The 26540-nt window shown below is 43.6% G+C and overlaps 1 protein-coding gene across 2 annotated transcripts in view; it reads left to right on the forward strand.

Annotated features, from left to right (window-relative positions):
- Positions 1-26540, forward strand: part of MBD4 (methyl-CpG binding domain 4, DNA glycosylase) — a 245456-nt gene that overhangs the window by 204304 nt on the left and 14612 nt on the right. For both annotated transcript variants that reach the window (XM_078661689.1, XM_078661690.1), the window contains exon 5: positions 1874-2008. In XM_078661689.1, the coding sequence (XP_078517815.1) occupies positions 1874-2008 (135 nt within the window). The remainder of the gene's footprint in view (positions 1-1873; positions 2009-26540) is intronic.

Consider the following 26540-nt stretch of genomic DNA (forward strand, 5'->3'; position numbering starts at 1 on the left):
TTAAAAATAAGGAAATGAATCTAAAACAATAGAAAACAATTCCTCAGTAGCCAAACATGCTGGGGACTTAGATATAGTAGTCAACGTTTCGGTCTGTTGTGGCAGTATCGTCCGTTAGACCATCTTCAAGACAGACAGTCAATTGTATAAGAAAGATACCCTAAGATCATGTTCGTTGATAAAGTCAAACCAGATAAATCAAGTACAAAGAAAGAAGACCTTATGAATAGGCTCCTAAATAAAGTGGCAAGGCCGTGAGGATGGGATTTGTTGCCGAATTATTTACAAAGAGATGTGGTGAGAATAATCCGCACTCCTGGTGGGCGGGAAATCAATTACTCCTTCTCTCAACTACGAACCTCACACCAACAATGCGCAATTTGGATAAAGGGAGGGGTTGTTATTCCTACTGTTTTGTCGTCCCGACAGAACGGGGCCTCAGGCCTACTTGAACCATCCGATCACTTTCCTGCGGAAGGAAACGTTTTGAACGCCCACATTAGCTCAGATTCTTTCTGTCCTGGACTCGGGAGGCTGGATGGTGTTCTTTGACGTGCAGGACATGTATTTTCATATACTTTGCATACATATACCATGTATTCTCATATAGATCCCACAGGTGTTAACTATGGTTCAATGTGGGTCAGGAGCATTTTCAGTTGGCCATGCTCCCTTTCTGCTTCACTTGTGCCCTGCTGATTTTAAAAGTGATTGTGTTGGTTTCTGCCCACTTTCTGAGTTGTGGTGTGATCAGTATCTGAATGACTGGCTGCTGAAAGTAGGCTTTGCTGCAGTCAGTTGTGGACTACCTCCGGATGGCAGAAAAGCTTCTGACATTGTTAGGGTTTCCCATAAGCCGATCAAAATACAACCTGAATCAATCACAGAGGCTTCTGTTCATTGGGGCTAATCTGGGGCACAGTAAAGTTCAAGATTTTCCCCCCTCTGCAACAAGTCCAGGACATTCAGGCTATGATCCTGATGTTTCAGACTTGATCGTAGACCACAGTGAGGGTAGCTCTGAAGCTTCTTGGCCTTTTACCCTCATGCATCCTGCTTGACAACTGTCACATGTGAGCCCTGCACTGGGATCTAAAGTCCCAAGATACCCCTGAGAGTAGGCTATATGTAGAACAGATTTAAAGTTTTTCCAAAGGTATTATAATTATGAATGTACTGATTGTGAATAGACAGTTGACCTGCGGACAAGCATAAAATATGGTGGCTATTCGTTCGAGTCAATTGTCTTATTTAGAGGAAACTAACGTATAATTAACTTTTTAGGAATATGTTGGAGGTGGGGGTATTAGAGTTAATTAATTGCTAGGATAGATTGGGCCTGCACAGGACATGCCTGGCATGGTGTAGGAATAATGCTAATACTAGCTCATTATGAAATTCTAAATGTTAATTAAAAATGACCTTATCACTGATCAAAATATATCAAGCCATATATTATTTTCTCTGAATGCTTATCCACAAAACATAACTTCTCTTTTGTTTCCTAAATTCTTTATTGAAAAAGCTTGCAAATGACCCCATGTTTTGTTTTTTCTAATCTATCTATATATATATATATATATATATATATATATATATACATACATACATACATAACCACACACACACACACATATATCTCATGGACCTTATGTCTTTTTATTTTCTTCTAGTGCATAGCCAGTCAAACTCTATGGGAAATACTCTGTACAATATGAAACACAAATCTTTCAGGGAGACATGACCTGTATGTTCGTTGTCTGTCCAAGAAAAGTGGTGTGCCCTGATGACGATGAACAGATCCGGCTAAGAATGACTTGGGTTACATCTTAGCAGTAGTCTGACTTGGAAAAGTGTTTTTATATATTTTCAGGTCTGAGGCCACCTAGAAGAAAGGCCTTCAGCAAGTGGACGCCACCTCGGTCGCCTTTTAACTTAGTTCAGGAAACGCTCTTTCATGATCCTTGGAAACTTCTAATTGCCACCATATTTCTCAATAAAACCTCAGGTAAGATGCAGTCTCATCTTGTGATACTTTGAAAGTAATGTTTGAATGCCAGTAATATGTTAGTTGTTTACCCCGCCCACATTATGATATCAGTTGGGGCTTATATCTTGGCATGTGGAATTGCCCTGACTTGAGAATGTTTTGCTTTCTGGCCAGAAACTTGGTTAAAAATTAGAGCTTAGTCTTGCACTCAAGAGGCGGGACTACCGACAGCTTCTTTTTGAGGGTGGGTCAGCGCGTTCCCTAACCCCCTGACACAGGATGTATGCGCAGGGGGAATGGACAGGTAAGCTCTTGGCTTGAACAACGAGTACAGCCTGCTAGATGGGTCAGCGCGATAGCAAACTCAGAGGGTACCCTAATCACTGACCCAGCACAGAGTTGACATATTTGCTAGTTATTACGAAGAAGTATACACTAGTTCTCCAAATTCTCAGGCCTCCCTGCCTCCTGACCTTCTGGTTATGCTTGATATCCCTACCATTTCGCCGCATGACAAAGAGACTTTAGAGGCGGACATCACAGCGACGGAGGTTTAAAAGGCCATACAAGATGTCCGTTCCGGGAAGGCTGTGGGCCCTAACGGGCTTCCCATCGAGCTATTTAAGCCCATGTCAATGCTATTGGCCCCCCACTTGCTTAATTTATACACTGAAAGTTTTGAGTCAGGTGTTTTACTCGCGGAGATCCACGCTGCCGCTATAGTGGTCATTCATAAGCCGAACAAACCTGTTGAGGAGTGCAATTCGTATCGCCCTATATCCCTCTTAACAGTTGAGGCTAAGATTCTGGCCAAACTTCTCGCAAATAGTCTCCTCCACTTTATTGCTGATTTGGTCCATCCGGACCAATCCGGGTTTATGCCGGGGAGAAATACGGCCCGGAACCTGCATCGTGTACATGGGGTCCTTGGAAGACTTCACACCATCGAGGAAGACATAATTCTCTTTCTTACGGAAACGTGGCTATCAGACAGCACCGACTCGGACATCGTCGTGGCCCTGCCTCCAGGGTACTTCTGTCAAGCACTTCATAGACCCAAAGGGAGGGGAGGGGGGGTAGCCATAATTTTTAAGGATCATCTCACCTGTAGAACCACTGATGCTCAAATCGAGGACTGCGAAAGCTGCCAATTCTCCATTCAATTCTCCCCAGCCCACTCCCTGTCGGGCTTACTGATCTACCGCCCCCCGGGCCCCCCGGGAAAATTCCTTAACGCCCTTATTGAATCAGTCGCACAACTAGCATCCTCTGTCAGCAATGTTCTCATTTTAGGCGATCTTAACTTACATTTGAAAGACCCTACAGATCGGATAGCCGTTGACCTTCTCCAAGACCTGTCGTCACTCAATATCCGACTGGTAAACAATGAACCCACCCATGAGAAGGGACACTTATTGGATCCCGTCCTCACCAATGCCACAGCCATCACTACTAAGCCTCCCCTGATCCTCCCTTGGACAGACCACTTTCTTGTCCCAATCTCTTGGGAAACACCCCTCACCAACCCTCAAACCCCTAAAATTCAGACCACTGACAGACGGTGGCACAAACTTGCACCTGAGGAATGGGCCGCCGTTCTAGCAGAGTCCACTCCCGAGCTCTCCAGCGATCCAGCTATGGCTGACGAGCAGGTCACTGAATGGATCACCTCCTCTCTTGATGCACTCATCCCTAAAACCTCCTCTCTCAAACACCCCAAAAGAGTAGCCTCGGCTCCATGGTACACACCAGAGCTTAAAGCCCTGCGTCAAGAGTGTAAGAGAACGGAACGATCCTGGAGGAAAGTCAAATCAGAAACAAATAAAGAGATCTATTCTGCTTCTCTCCTTAATTACAAAACCACCATCCGTAAAACCAAAATCGTGTTTTTTCAGGAGCGAATAGAGAAAGCAGTATGCTCCAGCAAGGAATCCTATGCTATCCTAAAAGACCTTCTGAAAACCCCAGCACCCGGACCTAAACATCCCACTGACCCTACAACTGACCAGACCAAATGCCAACAATTGGCGGATTTCTTTCACGGGAAAATCCTAAAAATCCTCGAGGCTATTCCCTCCGCAATTCTGGGTGAGGAACACGATCTCCCGCAACCGTCAACACCCTGCCGTCTTTCTTCATGGGGCCAAGTCACGACTGAAGAAGTAGAAGACACGTTAACATCCATAAAAAGCGGCTCTCCTAAGGATCCCGCCCCACTCCGAATTCTCAAAAAGGTAGCCTCCACGATCATCCCCCCCGTGACTCACCTGATTAACACCTCACTCCAAAAGGGAGTCGTACCCCCAAGCTGGAAGGCGGCGGTCGTGAAAGCTTTGTTAAAAAAACCCTCCCTCGACCCCGAAAACCTGGCAAACTATAGGCCCATCTCCCTACTCCCAGGAATCAGCAAGATTGCTGAAAAACTGGTGAATAGAAAACTTTCCCAGTTCCTGGAGGGCAATAACATACTAAAAAGCTCCCAGACGGGCTTTCGCCCAGGGCAGGGCACAGACATCGCCCTCCTAGCAGCGGTTGAAGAGGCCAGAACGCTATTGGACGGAGGAGGATCAGTGGCAGTGATCCTCCTCGACCTAAGCGCGGCCTTCGACACCGTCGACCACCGACTCCTTATCAAAAGACTCAAGGGAGCCGGTGTAGAGGGCTCCGCCTTAGCCTGGCTTACATCTTTCCTGGCTCAAAGGACCTACCAAATCTGGGAGAACAACGCCCGCTCCTCCGAAATTCCCCTCCAATGTGGCGTGCCTCAGGGCTCCTCCCTGAGCCCCACTTTATTTAATATCTATATGTCCACATTGGAGGAGGTCATCATTCCATTCGGAGTGAGTGTCGTCAGTTATGCTGACGACACACAACTGGTTGTGTCACTATCCCACCCCAAACAACAACCAGCAGATCTATTTAATTGCCTTGTGGAGGTCCATCACTGGATGAACACCTCTGCCCTAAAATTAAATGGGTCAAAAACGGAGGTTCTGCTCCTGGGCCCAAAAGGACTCACACTGTCCCCAAACATCTGGCCAGCCTGTCTGGGCCCTCCTCCAGAACCCAGAGAGGAAGTAAAGAGCCTGGGAGTGTGGCTTGACACCGACCTCTCGTTCAACGTGCAGGCAAAGAAAGTGGCCGGGACCTGCTTTGGTCTTTTGAAGTCATTGAGGAAAGTCCTGCCCATCCTGCCCCCCAACTCCCAAAAGTTGCTTATTCAAGGCCTAATAATCTCGAGGCTTGACTATAGCAACGTGATATACCTGGGCGCCCCAGAGATGACCCTGAATAAACTTCAAAGAATTCAGAATACCGCGGCCCGTATCCTCACGAATACCCCTGCCAGAGCGTCGGCCAAACCGGCCTTAAAACTCCTCCACTGGCTCCCCATAAGAGAGCGGGTCAAATTCAAGGCCCTGTGTCTGGCCCACAAACTACGACGAAATCAAGGCCCCCCTGCTCTCAAGAAATTCATCGCCCCTTACAAATCCTCAAGACCTCTCCGTTCTGACACCGAAAACCTCATTGTTGCCCCCAAATTCAAGAGAGCTCGATCGGGAGGAAGGCGTTTCTCAGTCCAGACTGCACGACTTTGGAACACTCTCCCCCGAGCCCTGCGTCTCGAACCTCAATACCTCCGGTTTAGGAAACAGCTCAAAACCCACCTCTTCCCACAGTGAATCACTCCTGGCCCTTATCTTGTTCCTTGTTCCGCCCTCCCCGTCCTCTTCCTTGTCCCTCCTTCCCTCTCCCCCTCCCTTGGTCCACTGTACTCAGGAGATAAGATTTTTTAGCGCTGGGATACCTCCGGGTGACTACGCGCTCTACAAAATAAATAAATAAATAAATAAATAAAAATAAATAAATTCTCTTGTCGTTGGACGCCTCAATGGCTTTCGACACCATTGAGTAGGATTTTCATTTCGCCATTCTGGCCCGTCTGGGGCTGGGTCCCAAATGTATTCGTTGGATTCGGCTATTGTATACCCAACCTACGGCTCAGGTTGTTAATAATCATCGCTCCGCCACTTTTTCGCTTCATCGGGGCACTAGGCAAGGCTGCTCCTTGTCGCTGTTGCTTTTTGCCCTTGTCTTGGAGCTGCTCGCGGTGTGGGTCTGGGGCGATACGGAGATACGGGGGGTTCAAGTGGACGGCATGCCATGAGGACCGCATCTCGTTGTATGACGATGATATACTCTTTTACCTGCCTCCCCTGCATGGTCGCTGCTATGGGTACCCCACATTTTTCACATTGTTGTTGTCCACTCTGGCTATCAGATAAATTGGTCCAAGTCCCAGATGTATGCGTTGTAGGGTTCTCCCCCGGTGAGTCCCCGGGGCTTTTATATCCCAGTGGCACCTTGGGGTTTTCGGTACGTGGGTATTTTTGTCACTCCTGACCTCTTTTTTTTAACACAATTTACTCGGACATCTTCAGCGTTTCAAATCGGATGTTGTGAACTGTCGCTCACTCCCTCTTCTCGGACGCGCGTCCCTTTTAAAAATGTTAGGACTCCCGCGCTTTCTCTATGCACTACAGAATACCCCTATTCGGATTCCGGATTCTTATTTTTCCCAGATCTACAGACTATTGTGGGGAGGGCCTGTACGCCACGCATCGCTATGAACAAACTTACAATGGGTTGGTACGACAGGGGCATCGCTTTACCGGATCTCCGACTCTACTACCAAGCGTCACAGCTGGTGGTAGTTAATCACTGGGTGTTTGAACCTCACGACGAGCCTAATTTCCGCACCGATCACTGGCTCATGGGACGGGGCGGGTACAACAGGGCACTTTACACCAACCCTCGTAAACTGTTTATGGGACTGCCCACATATTCAGGACTATTGGGCGAAAATCGCCCGCCAGCTTGGAAGGGCGGGAGGTAAATCCTTTGAGTTGTCCTCCCAATTAGGCTTACTGAACATTTGGAGGGTGTCCGGCCTCACACAGGCTGAACAAACATGGGCCTCTATGGGCTTCCTTATAGCAAAGCAGAATATTGCACGACACTGGGGGGTGGCTACAGTCCCACGCATGGTTGACTGGGCAAAGGACATGGATACTTCCATGGTGGCGGAAAAGTCAGTATTTAAAGATCGAGGTAGCCCCAAAAAATGGGACCGTAAGTGGGGTAAATGGTATAGGTACAGAGGGGACATCTGCATCTCCCCAACGGTGGAACTCCAGAGAGACAGGCGGCAGCTGATGGCCCAGTTGACGGCGGAGGTGCTGGCCTCTCCCCCTTAGGAATGACGCTCTAGATCTCTCCATCCCCCGCACCCTGTTGCTGTCTGCTCACACCGGAGATATAATTTTTTTCTCTTAATATTGCCTAGGAAATGTATAACAAGTACTCCTTTGCTTGGACCCCCATTGCAATGGGGTGAATGGCACTATGTTAAATGCACGTCTGTATTGGAGGGGGGTTTTCTTACAGTGGCTCTATATTGTATGTACCGGTCTTTGGTTGGTGTGAAAATGCAATAAAAAGTTTTTAAAAAATAAAATAAATTAGAGCTTGTTTGTACCTTAAACATAGGTGTATTTTAGATCCCTGAAGTGTTGGAGAACATACATCCTTCAGGTGACAACCCCGTTCAGTACATCCCTTGTGAAAACTTTCATCAATTTTATAACCATACTGCAGATTGCTAATTGCACATGCTATTCAAGTTGGTAAGAGACACATGTAGATGAGAACAGTGCCTTTCTTTGCATCTAACTGAATTTAAATGAATCTTTGTGGACTGCAGTAAGAATGATTATTACACCTGCTACAGAGATCTGCATTCAGACTGCAATGTACATATTTGATTTGTGACTGGTAGCACTAATAACATGTTCATTCTCCTGGTGGTTGACACCATATCATTCTCCTGAAGACTGATAATATAATCTCATTGGGGACTATTGTCACCTGTTAGTGTCAAGAAATTTGGTTGGGGATGAGGTCTATACCAATCATCACAAAGTAGAGTAAGAAGCAATAGATTCTTAGCATGTGTTGGCTTTGGATACACTTGCTATGCACACTCCTGCATCTAGTGTTGGGCTTGGATTCTACACCTTGTCTCGAGGAGTCTTTTATTGCTGACGTGGGTTCGAGACTCCTTCTCGAGTGAATGGAGCATGATCAATAACTCTATTGTCAGATTGTTTTGTGTGCCATTTGGCTCAGACAAATGATGCCAGAGCTATTTCCTTTGACTTCTTGACTCAGAACAGACAGAGTCATTTTCTATGCCCCGATACTCCTTCGACTTCATCAACCGTCACATTTTTCCCAGCAAAAACAACGAATTCATCAACTCAAATGGCTGCCTCATGTGCACACATTCCCCAGCGTTGTTTAGAAATGCCCTGTTCTGGGAGATGGAAGAGAAGGAGAGACATTTCCAAAAGTCCCCACAGTACGGAGCACAATACGCCTATTCGGACCAACAAAGCATCTGCAACCTCTGCTTGTCTCCAGAACACAACAGGATTGTACAGACTGTAACCTGGTCAAGAACAAAAAGACCCCTCTCTGTTGACGCAACAGACATCTAGCGCACAACATGGAGATGGAGACAGGCGGAATTCTCTGTGGATGAAGAACAGGTCTGCACCTGCAGAGAGGTAGAGGAAGGTCACCTTGTGAAGTCCAGACTACATCGCTTCTGATGACTCCAAGCATACCGAAGAGGAGGATCAAGATGAGCCATCTCCTTCGAACATAGAACTCCTCGAAGAGCCTATGGGATCACTCCAAGGTCCGTGAGTATCTAGCGTCATTATACCCTTTTATACTTAACCACCACCATCTTGGTGCACCACAGCCCATGGACTCTGGTCTACACTGAGAGCGCACCTTGGAGCCGAAACAGGACAAAAAGCCTATCGATCCCAATTGGGCTCCAGGTCACAAGGGCAAACAAGGAGGGAAAGCGAGCCCTCAAAGCTGCGACAGGTAACGGTGCTGACAAAGCCAATGATGTTTCTTCAACCCTCAATGCCGTTGGAACTATTGGCACTGCGCACCCACTTGGTGCTGAAAAAGCCATTGGAGCCGAGCAGTCACCAGCCATTAACTCCTCGTTAGCCTGACCCAGCTGCTGGTACAGAAAAAGCTATCAAATCTCCACAGTAGCATCAGCCATAAAAGTTACATATGGACAAGTCACAGGGAAAAGGTTTCTACCAAACAAAAAAAACAAAACTACTGCAGATCCAGCTTTGGAGGAGAATATCTTTGAAAACCTCCAAGGACATATGCGGAAAACCTTGTTGAGGTGGAACTAGTAACTGGAAAGATAACCCCTGGGGTATGGGTTGAACATTTTGAATCCCTATATAATTTTTCTAAATCTATAGGCCCCTCTGCCCCATCTGATGATGCACTCTTCCTTCCCTATTAATTTTTCACTGGATGAGGTCGGTAATGCTATTTAGGTGCTTCCCGCTAATAATGCTACTGGTCCCAACTGGACATATTTAAGTCTAATATTGACTTTTTCCTCCTTTATTAACTGTAATCATGCCAGAAGTGTGGTCTCCTCTGTAATAGTTCCTATTTTCAAGAAAGGCAATCAACAAGATCCTAAAAGTTGCAAGCCCATATCCCTGATCAGTTCAACAGCAAAGATTGTGGGCCCCATTGTAATGAACTGACTAGTGGATTGGGCCGTGGAAAAGACTGGTTTATGGGTTATTCAGTATGGTTTCTGCCAGGGCCTAGGCACCATTGATCGGGGACTTAATTTGTACTTGCTTATTGCCAGATACAATATTGCGATAAAAGGGGCTCTGCATGTTGCATTTATGGCCCTAATCACATCTTTCAACAGGGTTAACAGGGAGGAGCTTTGGTCTATCATGTTGGAGATGGAGGCTGACTCTCGTTTAGTTTTTTTGGGGGGGGGGGAGTAATTTACATTGTAATTTGTCATCTTCTATGATGGATGGTGGAGAATGCACTGACCATTTTAATCTTAATCTGGGAGTTCGCCAAGGCTGCATCTTAGCTCCTTTTTTGTTTACTTTATATATTAATTACCGTGAAAAATCATTAATCAAAATTGGCAAAGATTTGGCCAGAGTTGGTTCTCGTTCGACCCTTTGCTATTTATACACAGGTGACTCTGTCCTAATTTCATGTACGGCCCTGGGACTAGACGTTTTACCCAACTAATTTGTAGAATTTATGGACAGTCTTGACGCTAATTTTACTAAGTCCCATATCATGGTGTTAGGCTCCCGGAAAACCAGCACTAGATCATATTGCATCAACAGCAATCCTCTTAGACAAGTACTTGCATTCCCCTACTTGGGAGTTCTCTTTTACTCTTCTTTATCCTGGTCACCTTTGGTATCAACCAGAGGAAACTTGTTCTCTAGAAGCAAAGCGTCTGTGGTTGACTTTGCCTCTAGGCTGGGGGAGAGTTGCAGAAAGAGCACTTCATACACTTGATGTCAAGATCGTGTTAATGTATTATAGTGGCAGGACTAAACCATTTAGGAAACACAGCAGTTATTTGTTGCTTTTACGAATTCTAGAAAAGGAAACATAATTTCCAAAGCAGGCCTTGCTTGAAGGATAGTCAAATGCATAGTTATGTTATATTAAATCCAAGAGAACATTACTAACAGTTCCACAAGCACATTCTACTAGGAAGAAAGGTGCTTCTATGTGCTTTCTAGGTGACATTCATTTAGCTGAAATTTGCAATGCAGCTACATGAACAAATCCACACACGCTCTTATTGGACAAACATTAGTAACATTATTCCAGACATCAGCACCATCAAATGTTGAGAGCCACAGCAAAAGGATAACTGCTTTACAGTATATGCATAGCATGTGTAGCATAGAGCATTCACTCAATAGTCATTTCAAAGTATATATTGCCAAGCACATCCTCTTATGCCTCCTAAACACTGGAAACTGGTTTCCAACCATGCTTAGTCTTCTGGTTCATGTAATCAAACAAGTATTCTTCATCTAAAAGTTAATGTCATAGTGTGAAGTGTTCTAGCTGACCTGACTTTGTTTTAGGTTAAATGTTGCCCACTTCCGCATACGTTAGCTGGTAAAACTGCCTCCTCTGATGATGCTGGAAAGAGTACAGAATGCCAGGTTTGCAGGCCTTTGTGAAGAGAGCCCTCAAAGCTTAGTGGTGTTAGTGACACTAGATGAAATCATAAGGTTCTGCATTCTTGCTAACTGGAGGATTTCCAAATCTGAGGGAAAACATATGACCATGTTTTCAAGTATCTGCATGGGAAACCTACGTTATTTGCTGAACATATTTTGAAATTGTATTTCAATTTAATGCCAAAAATAATGAAATCAAACTGTGTTCTCTACAACATTTTTTAACATTCCTATATGCTTTGGAAAGCAGGCATAATAAAGTTTGTTAGGTGTCTGCCCCCTCGTGAATATGTCGACACCGGTTCCTACTTAAGATTCACAGCATGTGTATTACAGATAAGTGGATGGTGAAGAATGAAGGATTGTGGTTTTGCTTCAGTGCAAATTCCAAACTCTCTCCATAAAATACTTTGAAGATGTAAACCCTTTTCCAAATGTATGCACAGAGGGGAAAGGGGAGTAGGATGGAAAACAGAAGATATAGATTGAATTTGACAGTTGTTGGCGTCTAGTTCACAGCAGGTATGCAGCCTGTGCATTGGATCAGAGGTCCATATAGGGTAACCTCTGCAGACCGTATACTGCAAAACGTATCGTGCCAATATAGATGTTGTTGAAGGTCTTTTTCTGCTTCTCCAGAGATGGAGACAATGAAAAGCTCAAGGGTGACCATGATAAAAGCCTCAAACCATGGAGAAGCAGGATGAAACACTACAGCAGATATAGGTAAGAGGAACAATTAGTTAAATGTAAACGAACTGAAGGAAACGTGACGTAATCAAGGGACAAAACAAACATGAAGGACTCAAAGATAAGTGTGAGCTGATAACCAGTGTGTACCTTAAACCACACAAGATATAGTAAGATGTTTATTTCTGGCTGCCTATATTATCCAATAACCTTTCCCACACTACCTTGTGTATCTTCTGAGTCCTGCCCTTAATATCTGCCCCAGCCTCTATAGGCCTTTTCTCCACCTCTTCCACTGACCTGACGCTGTTCTTACCTACCTAATGAACTTGGCTCGTAACTTGCTCTTCCGACTTTCAAGATAAGGCTGCTGAACCTGTTGTGATGGTGGATGGTCCCTTACAAAATAGAACCTCCCATTGAAATCCCCTCCTCTCAAGAGCCCAGAAGAAATGGAAGGTTTGTTGTTTTGAAATCTACAATGAAACTTCCTAATTATTTTAGAGGTATGTACAAAAATTGCAAACTCCCAGCATCTTTGTGATGAAATCTTACTGTTTCCATCAATGAGATATTGCAGCGGTCCTTCCTGATTCTAGAATCTGTGAAGGCATCCATCTCAAACTCCGGTTCTCCCTCAAGCACCGTCACTGGAGGCTGAGATCTCAGTTCATATGGAGGAGGTCTAAAAGCAAGTTTCTCAAGTTTAGCATATAGCGAATTCCTTTGGAGATGTTGTAACATCTCTTTTACATGCTTCCTGCGATCTGATATGAAATCGGGAAAAAACGGATCCTCTTGTAGAGGACCTGGCATGGCAGTTCGGGCTGGACTGTTTCCATATGGCACAGGGTCAAGACTAATTTGCATATGGCTGGGTTCAAACTGGAATGGCATGGTGAGCAAAAAAACGATGGATTGAGGTCCATATCTCTGTACTGGGACAAATGTACGACATTGTTCTGCAATCTGTTCATCAATTGTTGTTTTTGCATTTGTCACCCTGTGGGACGGGTATGCCCAGACGTGGGTCCCATGCTCTCCATGCCACTGGAGTCAAGCTATCCTGGCTGATGAGGGGTAAAACCCCGAAACCGGTCCTAGGATGCTTGTTTCCATTCCAGGTTGGACCTGGCCGGGAAGTTGGGGCTGGACTGTTCCCATAAGGCACAGGGTCAAGACTGATTTGCATATGGCTGGGTTCAAACTGGAATGGCATGGTGAGCAAACAAACTATGGATTTAGGCCTAGATCTCTGTACTTGGGGGAATGTATGATATTGTTTTGTATTTTGTCCATCAATTGTTCTTTTAGTACTATTCTGAAAATGCCACTATTCGAAAATTACATTTTCCTGCTTGCCCAAAACAAATGTGCATTTGTGCTGAGTCGCATGACTGTGAATGGCTCTCGTGCTGTGGGTTGAGTAGTTCCTCCATGGCAGTGATGCAAAGAAGGCCCAGGTGTGGAGGAGTGGATCTTCCTGACAGGATGACTAGAGAGTAGCCGTCCCATTTTCTGATTACATTTTAAGGGGCTCTGTCTGCAACAAACACAAAGATACTTGATACCAGGCCTGCCCAGCCTTTCTTTGTCACCCTAGACAGTTTGGAGCCAGGATCAATGGAATAACTGACTAGAATCAATTTTGAGAGTAGGCCAGGAAATTCCGCCACACAATGGCCTGCACCAGGTATAAAGGTTGGATCCTCGGAAGCACGTCAAAACTCTCCTGGACCAGTAGAAAATTCAGAAGAACTGCTCTGCTACTGGAAGAACTGCCTTGCTGTCTGAAACCATGACAATTGGACCTCCTTCCATTGGACCTCCTTCCTTTGATGCTAGGCTACCCAGTCTCTTGAAAGGTCAGTAGATTGACCTACTGTGTGAACTACAGGGATAAAAGCTTCCAGAGGTCTCCCTGCAACAGACCGTCTGATCAACACCACTGTCCTTCTGCTGGCCTCTGCTGGAGTGAGCTCTGATCCCCAAAATGTTGCCCCAGGTCCTGTACCCTGGCATCGGTGAGGAATCCCCCTAAAGAAAAAGGTGAATATCTTGAAGTTATGGCACTTCAGGACTATGAACAGGCCTATTCACGCTAAAACTATGCGGCCAGTGATGACTGCCAACGCGAAGTTCTAGCAAGACCTGCTCTTCACACAGTCAGTGACCATTTGTGATGACCAGCAACTCAAGACCTGTACGTCACGCTGAGAGTGACCATCCGTAACAATCCACCACAGCAAAGCTCCTGCAGGAACCAGATCTTCGCACTACAGCAGCAACAGTCCACAACGCTCAACCTGCTTTTTGCTTCAACAATCTTCTCCAACATGAACAGAGGTCTCTGCGCTGGACTTGAGAAGTTAACTTTTCAACGGGACTAACCTGGTCCCTGTATTTGACCTGCACTCCATCGTGTTCAGCCTGAACTTGTCTAGTGCAACCAGATAACCACGGTTGGTGCTTTCTGCTTCTTGGTGCTATTTTCACTAAAAGCTTTAAAATCCAGTATCTCTAGTTCTACTGATTGGATTTTATTTGTTTTGGTGGCATTTCCTTCATTAAAATGTCATCTATTTTTCTAAATTTGTTAGATTTTTCTTGTGTTGTATTTTTACTTTATTACTGTCTGTGTTCTGCATAAATACTTTATACATTACCTCTAAGTTAAGCCTTAGTATGCAAAACAGTGGTGGATGGAATGCTTGACTTAATCTCAGCCACTGGTAATCACTCGGGCCGCATCCCAATCCACTGTTATTTTGCACAACCTGCCACTTCAGTTTGGACCCCGCTATATGCAAATCATTCTTGACCCTGCTCTAATCGGACCAGTTGAGCCCAAACGACCAAGCCTGATCCTCCCTGAACCTGCACACCTGCAACTCTGGACCTGTTTCGCCTTAGTTATGGGCTCATCAGCAGGGTACCGCTTGGTTCCAGTGACAGTGTGTACGGGACCCACGTCTGGACAAACCTGTCCCACTTAGGGTGACACAATTAGCATATAAAACAGTGATGGATGGCATTCTTGAATTCATCTCAGCCACTGGTAATCACTCAGGCTGCACCCCAATCCATCTTTATTTTGCACACCAGGCCACCTCAGGTTGGACCCAGTTATATGCAAATCAGTCTTGACCTTGCTCCAATCTGCACAGTCCAGCCCCAACTGGCAAGCCAGGTCCTCCCTGAATATGAACACAAGCAACCCAGGACCGGCTTCGGCCTAGTTATGGGCTCATCAGCCAGGTGCAGCTTGGTTCCAGGGACTCAGTGTGTGGAGAGCCATCACTGTTCTGGTCTGCGTTTAATTTGAGATTATCTCATAAGGCAATATACAAGGATTCTGTACCATGTCCCAGAGAGAGTCTAGATTTGATAATTAGAAAAAGCGGAGTTAACTTTGAATAAGGTACAAAGTTGTTTTAAGACCGCTCTCATGATCAGCTTGCTAAAAAAAGACACATTCTGGATTAGTATTAAGGTAGTGAGGTCTCTAGGCTTAAGACCGGAACTATTCAGAATTGGTTTGATGTGGGAGGTCTTTCAGGGCACTGAGAAAGGGGTTGTAAAAGACCAAACTGAATATGGTCCTTGTTATCAATATGAAGATGAAGATATATTTGAAAATTTGTGGAAGGCAAGGGTCATTGGTAGACACAGAAAGTCCATATGAATTTAACAAAGTACAGAGGAGAGAAGCAGAGCAGACTTTTTGGAACATGCATTCATGGTGGGCAGAAAAGACTAAGGAGAGCCACAGGTTTCAGAGGAGATGTAGGATTCCAAGGTGGAGGCTTTCAGGACGGCGTACTAAGGAGTTCAGAGGACCTGTAAATGGGTAAAGTCTGTGGGGAAACTGCCTTTACGACGAGTTTTTTAACACATTGTACCTTTACCACACATTGTTTGCCAAGCATGTTTTTAGAACGCATATGCTTTTACAACATAGGCCATTATCACTTATTCAAGGTATTCCGGTGGTGTGGGTGGGTCACCCCCACAAATGCATTATTTATATATATATATATATATATATATATATATATCCAACAGTCCTGTTCCGACACTGGAAGTCGGAGTTCCTTCAGGTGCGGACCTCGCGCAAACCTCTGTATTACGTTACAGCCAATCCAAAAGAAAGTTCAAATCCTCAAGAGTGTAGAAGAATAATGATTTATTTTTCAAGAAAATAAGGGACAAATGTCCATCCGATGACGCGTTTCACTCCTCAAGGGAGCTTGTTCACATAACGCGCTCAAAGGGAACAGACAATTTATAGTAAACATAATAGTGGGACTAATCAAGGAAGTGCACAATCACACAGTGAAAATAGCAAACATAAAAGACAGACCAATGCAAAACGTACGTTTGTAAAATACAAACAGACTCCATTGTTACATCACTATAAAAACCAAGAATTCAATTGATGTTTTCCAAAAACTAATTATGGAATTATAAGAGGCAACATATATATATATATATATATATATATATATATATATATAGATATAGATATAGATATAGATATATAGATATAGATATATAGATATAGATATATAGATATAGATATATAGATATAGATATATAGATATAGATATAGATATATATATATAGATATATATATATAGATATTACCTACTGGCGGTCGCCAGTAGGTATATATAGTTAGGATTTTTTCTCTATGGGTTTTTTGAAAATTCTATGTCTAATAACTTTGGCGTTTGTGGACGGAATTGGCTGAAATTTTCAGGAAAATGGCACATTTTGTTTCTGAGCAGCCCTTGAAAATTTGGGGGGGGTTCGTCAAGGGGGGGCCGAGAAAAAAGGGGGGTCCCAAAACATGTTTTTAACATTGAGTTTTCCATAGGGCGGTTGGCCTCACTTTTAGCCCGAACGGCTGAATGGATTTGCACGAAACTTGGCAAAATTGTAGGGACTGGTAGCCCGATGTGCCTTTTGTAGGTCTCAATATATGTGCTCCAGTGGATTTTGAGAAATTAACGTTTAAAAAAAGATATATATCTGTAACAGCGGACCAGGCAGCGCTCCGGTTCGCGTACTTTACGCGCAACGGAGCTTTGTGAAGCGAAGCTGATTGGTTCTCCGGCGTCTGTCAACATTCCAAAAAGTCCGTAGCGGCCGCCATCTTGTCTCTCGGTAGGATCGAGAGACAAGAGGAGGTCAAAACAAAGGGGGAAATAACTATAAGGGGGCATAGTAGATCCTCGCTGACCCCCTAGGTTTGATGTGGAGGTTTTAAAAGGGCCCCGCGGGGCAAAAAAAAATAATAATAATAATAATCAAACGGCTGAATGGATTTGCACGAAACTTGGCAAAATATTAGGGACTGGTAGCCCGATGTGCCTTTGCTAGGTCTCAATATATGTGCTCCAGTGGATTTTGAGAAATTAACGTTCAAAAAAAGATATATATCTGTAACAGCGCTCCGCTTCGCGTAACGGAGGTTTGCGAAGCTGATTGGTCATTCTGTCACTGGGCTATAGTTGGGCTACATCTGGCTGATATTTGGGCTACATTTGTTTTTTTGTGTGTCTGGCGGCCATCTTTGGGCTACATTGGGCTACATTGGGCTACATTTGGGCTCCAACATATATATAGGCCAATGTAGCCCAATATATATTTTTCAAAGTTAATTTTCGTAAAAACCACTGGAGCATATATCTTGAGACATAGCAAAGGCACATCGGGCTACCAGTCCCTACAATTTTGCCAAGTTTCGTGGAAATCCATTCAGCCGTTCGAGCTAAAAGTGAGTCCAACCGCCCTATGGAAATGAAGGAAATGAATGGGTAATTTGTAATTAGCAAATAGCTAATCGCAAACTAGGAATGGTAAAGAATCGCTATTTATTCCTTAAAGTTCGCTATTTAGGAAATGCAAAAAACTTTGATGATACATATGGCGGTTCATCTCTAACAAGATAAGAAGCATAGGGATACATTTATGATGACTGGCGCATCACCAGGGATGTGTTAGTCATTCTGTGCCGCTGTTCCGTCACCTATGGTGTGCTGCATTTACAATGCGGCGCATCATGGGGCAAAAACAGCACAGATGCGTGATGTATCTGTGCCGTAAAGGTGGCGCATTGCTGGAGTTGTATCGCAAGTGTGATGAAGCTCCAGCAAGGGTCGGGGGTGCCCCTGTCGCAGGGTTTCTGTTCTCACACAGAACTGTGGACAGAGGATTGGAACCTCGGCGAATTAGGGTGTCCCAAAACTCACGTTAGTAATCAAAAACTCCTTAGCAAGCTAGGTACAGTGTCACATTGGATATAACAAACTCTCAATGTTTAGACAATCCAGAATATGAACTTATAGTACCTCAGGATACGTGGAACTCATGAACAGTCGGTCGTTATATATTTCTTAGAAACCAGAACATGGAGTTAAGAAGAACACATGTGTATTTGAAATGTTTATTTACTAATGCCGTCTTCTCAGGCGTAGTATCTTAGATAATAGAAGTACACATATTATCAGTAGCAAAATTACCAGCATAGTTACTAGTACATAAAAAGCGAATGGTGACAGTATGTTAACATGCTGTAAATGAATAAGAGTTAGCAACACTTATAAGCAGCCGCGGGCCGTGGAGGGAGTTACGGTGGGGCAGGGAGGCGGGGAGGGGGAGGGGCAAGGTAGAGAGGGCTCCACCCTGCTTCTCCCCCTACCCGCGTCCCTGCCTCACCGTAACTCCCTCCACTGCCCGCGGCTGCTTATATCTCACCCTCCCTAATACACATATTATATTATTTGCTAAGAAGGTCTCTTTGTGTTGGTTTAGGGCGTGCCCATACTTTAGTGTCTTAGATTTGAAGGAATCACATCAGCATACACCAGCTCTCTCTTCATGTGAACCGCATCAACTGTTGTGTATGTGTGTTCGGCAAAGCAATATAAAACCCGCCTCATGCCCAGAATTGGCAGAAGTTGCACTTATGTTATGAGTATGAAGTCGTGGAGATCAGACCTCATAACAATTCTGTATCGTGTTGTTCTTGAAACTTTAGCACTCGCTGTACAGATATAGTTTAACAAGCAAAGCAGATAGTAGAGCAATAACATATTATTCTCATGTAAACCACGATGAACTACTAGGTGGAAAGCTAAAGCAACAACTAAGTGTCGTGTGCAGAAGTTGCAAAAAAGGAAAAATGGCGTTTAAACCGGTAATGAGCCCATGCTAACTTAACACGGTGTAAAGATATCCAGGACCTAGATGACACCTCCCCATGATCCGGAAACGAACTGAATAAGATAATAGAAGTGCCATCTCATGAGAGCAGATTGCAAGTTTATATGTGGACGGTCCGCAAGGTAAAGCATTAAAAACTAGGAAAATTTAATGCTAAAGAAAAATAAAACAGCCAAGTACTTTATCGAGTCTTAAGCCAATAGGCAAGGTAAATAATAAAAACTTGACAAATAAGTCAATGAATTGTCAATGAAATGCTAGTACTCAGCATATCAAACATGAAAAAGGTCTATGACATAACTGTGTATGCAAAATAAGCTGCAACAGCCTCCAATAGGAAGTCACCGTCTTCATCCGAAAACAGTTCAGCCATCCAATTTAAAAGCGGAAAAGAACATACGTGCTCTCCCAGCACCGGATCCTCTATCACCATCAGAGGACAGCTCGGTGGGTTTTCAAGAAAGCTCTGTTCCAAGAAAGACTGTGCTGCCGCCAGTAAATTCCAGGGACCAAGTAGTCCATGCATCAATGCCACAGCCATAATCCTTTCGCCAGGACAAACCAACTTGTGAGTAATGATAGGAGTCATCAGCTGATTAAAGTCGACGTCAGGAGAAACCGGTCCGCAGAGACACAAATCAATGGCCCAATCGAAATCACAGGTCAGGCAGTGAAATACAGGCTGGACACAGGTGAAGTAGGAGAATCGAAAAGATAATCCATATGCCGTGCTTAATATCGCCAACGGCATTGTGCCATAATATTCTAGCATGCGATTGCGGAACAGTGTCAGCAGCTGCAGGGTGGGAGGTTGCATAGGAGGGACATCCATATTTAAAAATGTAAAAAAGCACAAGAGCGTCCGCTGGTAATGCAAGTAAAAATGCCAATCCACGAACCGGAGTGGAGAAAATAGAATGAAAGGAAGCAGGGATGACTCCAAAGATTTTCTCAAATGAAGTCACGAGACCACTGGTAACAACTTTAAAAAAGTGCGCCAGGGTCTTTGTGGAGGATGCGTTAAAGATAGTCGGAACCATCTTGCTGAAATTGAAAGGCAAATCTGAATTAAAAGTATTCCTTTTATCGTAACAGTAAGTGAACGGGTTATTTGCTGTAGAAATGTTCTATTTCCTCCCACACATGAACATAGGGAGTTTTCAATCTGGCCACAAATACCAACCTTGGGACAGATTTCAACGGCATGGCAAGAATAAGAGCTCTTTTGTCTCAGAGAGAGGTGGCCTTGAGTTCGGCCCGTGAAACTTTCGTGCTTCACATAGCGAACACCCGTACAGAGGTGCAGACCCTTTTCAATTAACTCAGAACAATCTTCATTATTGAGCATCAAATAACTACCATTTTCCAACAACTTGAACGTGGGGATGATAGCAGGAACTGGCGTGCCTTGCAACACGCAAGCCATATTTGGTCGGTGTTTGTTGCATGAACCGTGTAACTGTATGTGCCTACACATTAGTGAATGATCTGGCGTCTCAGTGCATTCCTCTCCATTCAGATAAACTTCTTGATCATCTTTGAAACATCTGTATGTGTATGGAAGCGACCAGACCTCATGAAGAAAAGCACTACCTAAAGGTTCATAACGACCTATTGGTATATATTTCATACAATTTGAAAACTTATATAAAGCAAAAGGCAGCGTTATTAAACCGTGGATAAGGCACGTTGCCAAAAAACCCGCAATCCTCTGCTGATGATGTCACTGAGCATGTCATGAATGATGTAATATGTGACATCATCAGCAGTGGATTACGGGTAATAGTATCTCTAGTTTACTCCCCTATAGCTGTCTTTCTTTTAACATAAGTGTCTGTTTCCTTCCCTTATACTTACTGTTTTTGGTTCGCTTCTAGTTCGCGTACCGGCGAGCGAACTGGGAAGCGAACTAAGAGAAATAGAGGTTGGCACACTTCCAAATATTGTACCAATTTTTTAATAACGGGGAGGTAGTTCTGAAAAGAACTTTTTTTTTATTGTTTTTGTTGTTTTATATTTTTTTTATTATTTTTCGGAACATTTTTTTACTTTTTTTGAATTTTTCTGAAGTTTTATATTTTTTTGGGTTTTTCTTGGAGGGGGCAATGAAAACGATTCATTGTAAAGGGCTCAACAGGAGCAACAAAACAAAAAAATAAGTATTTATTATTTTGGGCGTTTCGTACAAACTTGCATATGATAGTCAATAGCTCTGTTGATCAGAGTGATGCTTTTTTCTCCGTAGGAAATGAATCCATCGCAAAATACGCAGGTGTGTTTTACATCACCAAATCTCATTTGTATATTTGGCACCATCTCCCTGCCCTCTGGTCCCGTTACTTCCGGTACAACAGATCTTCTGGCCATAATAGGGAGATTATCTAGGTCGTTCCGAAACTGTGCAGCACTGTAGTTGTTAGGATGCCACCTAGTCATATGGCGATGCATTGTGTAGTTTCCGAAACTGTATTTTTTGTCGGTCCCTCTGGACAGTCTATCTTGACATATAAGGCAAGTTACGTATCTTGCATTTACTTTTTTCTGACCTTTGGGAATTTTAAAAAATTGCCAAATGAAGTTTTCTTTCCGGTGAGACGTCCTGGGCTGCTCAGGCAAAAACTGCCTCTCTTCGTGCTCGTCGTCCTGTTCCTCTTCTTCTTCTTCTTGTTGAATTATAACTTGAGCAGGTGGTCCACTCTTCCTTGGATGTGGTGGAGGTGGTGGGGAAGCACCAGCTGAAGCTACTAAAGAAGCCATTGCTCAGTGATCACAAAGGGTCTTTCTCTCACAATGATGAAAGTCAGAGTGAGGAAAGAAGGAGGGATTTTCATCATTTGGGAAAAACAAGAGTTCTCAACCAATCAAAAGTGTTCATTTTAGATTATATGACCTAGTCTTACATCATTAGGAAACCAAAAGTGAAATGAACCAATGAAAAGTGTTATTACCAAGTCACATGACTTGCTGTGTTTACGTTAAGCGCTTTGCAGGGCCTCCCGGTTTGCTTCCAGAAACCTGCGCTTTGCGACTCGCTTCGCGTACCAGTTCGCTAACGTAGCACGTCATATGACGTATCACGCGACAACGTGAAACGTCATGCGGACGGGAGGCGTCACGATGTTGTTTTCTAACGCGGCACTTGCGGTAAAGAAACGTTTACCGGCTCGCGGTCTATTTCGCGGCATCAAGGTCAGCTAATGGGAAGCTTCCCGATTCGCGAAGCGGGAACGAAGAAAAAAAAATATTAACAAAAAAAATTATTCATAAACATATAAAATATATTTTTGGATTTAAAGAATAATACATTTTACAGCTACAGATATTAGCTGTTAAAAAACCAATGAAATTCACAGAAAAAACCATAGGTTATAGACCATATATAGTTAGGAATTAGCATTTACAAAACCTTGAAAATTCACTGAAAAAACCACAGGTTATAGACCATATATAGTTAGGAATTAGCATTTAGAAAACCTTATTTTACTCACACAAAACCATTGAAATTCCATATATAGTTAGTTGCACTAACTATATATCGTGCACCCGCAATCCACTGCTGATGATGTCACATATTACATCATTCATGACATGGTCAGTGACATCACTGATGACATCACTGATGACATCTCAAATGACATCACTGATGACATCACTGATGACATCTCATTTGACATCAATGACCACATCACTGATGATATCATTCATGTGACAATACAATGCATCTCCTCACATTTTAATATAACCTCTGTTTCACCCAGTGTTAAAAAGAGAGTATAATTTTTGAAACCATTGACACACCAATACTAGTTACTACATACGCACTCACTGATTGCTACGTCTACACACACCTTCACTCATTCACCCATACAATCATTCATACATACAATCACTCATCTTTACAACACTATCATATGCACTCATACACCTATACAGACACTCACAGTCTGCCACTCATCCATGGAGTTACTCACACACCTAGTCAGTCCTGTAAAGAATCAATGACACTTCCATTTTCTTGTCTATACAGTTAAACATAGAGCACCTTACATTTTCAAACATATACTAACACATACTTACCTTCTTATACAATCATTGATACAAGTACAGATTGATCTGCACAGAGTCACACACCTCCCAGCTAGCCACACACACACTCAGTCTCCCATACAAATACTTGGGCAATCAATCAATAACCCATATAGTTACTCATATAGCTACTGATCAACACATGCAGCAGTTTACAGAACAACAGACATAATGATGCACAAATTAAGACAGTTTAGTCACTAACCCATGCAGTCAGTGAGACACATTTAATCACTCACTCATACAGTCAGTCATGCACCTACTAAATCCTTCGTCCAGACACTTACACATCCACTCATTCTTCAATATGTAAGACATATTTAAACTTTATAGAAACAAAAAATCACTGGATGTTGTTATCCGTGATGTCATCAGTGATGTCATTTGAGATGTCATCAGTGATGTCATCAGTGATGTCACTGACCATGTCATGAATGATGTAATATGTGACATCATCAGCAGTGGATTGCGGGTGCACGATATATAGTTAGTGCAACTAACTATATATGGAATTTCAATGGTTTTGTGTGAGTAAAATAAGGTTTTCTAAATGCTAATTCCTAACTATATATGGTCTATAACCTGTGGTTTTTTCAGTGAATATATATATATATAGATATATATATATATATAGATATATATATATATATATATAGATATATATATATATAGATATATATATCCAACTTGTATTCTCCCAACACTCTCTCGCACTCCAGCCGGTAATGCGCCGGGAAACTGACATCAAATAATGTGGTTGTAGCAGGTCTTTGTTTTATTGAGCCACAGTCAGAGGCGTGTATATATATGTTGTGTGAAGGCTTGAATAAAATGCACTAAGAAAACTTCAAAACCTTTGTGGTGGTCCGTTCCTGGTGTAGCAGTTCGCCGAAAGGGAGTTTGCTTTCTTCCCAGGACCTGGTTTTCATATATATATATATGTATGTATATATATATGTATATATATATATATATATATATATATATATATATATATATATATATATATATATATATACACACACACACATACATACATAAATATATAAACAATGCATGGTAAAGACAGAAGTTGTAAAATCATATGCCCTCAAAACAAAATGTGAGGTAAAAAGTGCATGGTAAAGTCATGCAGAACATTTCCCTGTGTTGTACCGTCATACAACCAGTCTGTGGAGATACAGTAAAGGCTTCTGAATTCATAAAGAATTTTGTAAGGTTCTCTAGAGAAGGTTGAGTAGTAAAATCGATTTGCTTTCCTGTAGTTTTGTATGTTTTGCTGTGAGTTCTTTAACACCATGTTTTAGCCTAATCATCCTTTCTTTTCCAGAATCTTTCTAGTGCTCATTCGTTGCATTTGAAAGCCTTCAATTCCTTTTTAAAAATCAGCTCTCCGTGGCGGCTGAAATCTAAAAGGGGGGACAGGGGTGCGGGCGCGCGGCTTACCGAACGCAACCGTCTCCGCTCTGGTCCTCTTTTTTCCACAGGAACTGGATGCAGTAACTTCCTTGACCAATCCTGGCACTGCACTCATGCTGCATGAATGCAGTGAACTGATTGAAGTAAGTGGCCTCATTCAGTGCTACACAGCACTCTGGAGGCCTGCACTTGCTCTAACCCAGCTGTCTTAATACAGCTGGTTTAGAGATGTTTAAAGTGAGCCCGTGTGTGACGGCCAGCCAAAAAGTATATGCACTTTAAACAGTGCATCGACAGCCAACCCTCCTCCATCCTGCTGTCACAGCAGCGGCCCTGCCCAGTCCTGACGCTCTATTCGGACCGGGGAGGAAAAATAAAATGGAAATAATTTACCATTTTATTTTTCATCTCTGGGGTTTTGGGGGGTGTTAAGTGGGGGGACACTCCTCCACTCCGATGGAGGAGCTGCCCCTGTCGGCTTTATGTGGTCTTTTGGAGTGGTGTACAGGTTTCACTGCAATCAATTTTTTGAGCACTGAGGTTGAGATATTGGTATGTGGGTTCACAGTGCAGACTGCCCAAGAGGAGGTTGTTGATATCCTTTGTTTAATGTTTGTTTATTGTTTTATGTGCTTCTTCATGATAGGATTCTCACTGATAGTAATGAACGATGAATTGTCCTGCAAAGTTGGGACTATTCTACGTTCATGACTTCAGTGAGAATCCCTACTATTCTCTAGAATTAAAAGTAAGTAACATTTCCTTCTTGAGGTTCAGAGATGGAGGCTTCTTCAGTATGGGAGAGGTTTGAGAGTGAAGCTAATTGCATTATGGTCAATCAAGAAGATTCTTTAATTTCCCATGCCCCAGGCGAGGAGAAGACATCTACGATGTATCTGGCTGAGCGTGATTCGGTCTAGACACTAATTGACGCAAGTACTGACCCCAGATTCAAGATCATGTCTCTAGGATGAGGCAGGCTAGGTATGTTGAGCTAAGTATTGAGTTCTCTGAGAATGCAGAGTTTATGGTGTACCAATGTTTTAGTGACCGTGAAGTCCCGAAAGGCTTCAGGTCATGTAAAATTCAAACGAGGTGGATGTCTACCATTGGGAAAGAGTGCGCAGCAGCATCGGAAAGAGTGCACCGGACAGGTAGTGATTCATCTTCAGCAACATAGTAGTCAGGGCGTTAAGTGACAGGAAGCATAGGCATGTAGATGACAGTGACTTCTCCATATCTTTAGCAGTGTGGTTCTGTGCGTAAATCAGGTATCGAGGGAATTAACTAGTATAGAATATGGGCAAGGCAGTCTGCGAGCTGTAATGAAGATGAGGTCTAGGCTGGAATAAGAAATCTTGTAAGATGTGGAAGCGGTTCTTCCATTGATGAGGACTCAGGAGACAAAACATTTTAAGGGAGAGAGACGAGTATTGCCAGTTAGCACCCCCTTAAAATGTGTTATGAGGCAGGTTTCCTAGAACTAAGGGTGATCAGAGGTTTTCAAGAATACTCTGTGAAAGGCGGGGCTGGCATCGGCCCCGCCGCAAGTATGACGGGCACACCGGCCCCCACCCGCTCTCGGTGGTGGGGCACGCCCCCATCGTGTCACCATGACGCAGCGGCGCGCCTCCACATCGATTGGACCCTGGGTCTCCTAGTGACCCGAAGTGATTGAATCACTTCCGGGTCACTGTGGAACGAAGGCCAGGCCGGTTAAATCCGGCCTGGCCAGCGAGGGGTTAAAAGGCCAGGGAGCGCTGGAGTGTGCCTCTTTGACTCCACGCTTCACGGCCTGCCCCTCCAGCCTCTAGGAGGCTGTAATTTTTTTGCCCCACACACCATCCCCTGAAGCAGATGATTGGTATTGTGTTTTACAAAGGTTTCACAGGTTTGTTCCAAATGCATATAGACGACAGGTGTGTTGTACTAATATGTTTTGTTACTTAGAACTTTATCCCGTTTACAGGTCATCAATCGTC

The sequence above is a fragment of the Lissotriton helveticus genome, chromosome 9 (assembly GCF_964261635.1).
Source record: "Lissotriton helveticus chromosome 9, aLisHel1.1, whole genome shotgun sequence".
Classification (NCBI taxonomy): Eukaryota; Metazoa; Chordata; class Amphibia; order Caudata; family Salamandridae; genus Lissotriton; species Lissotriton helveticus.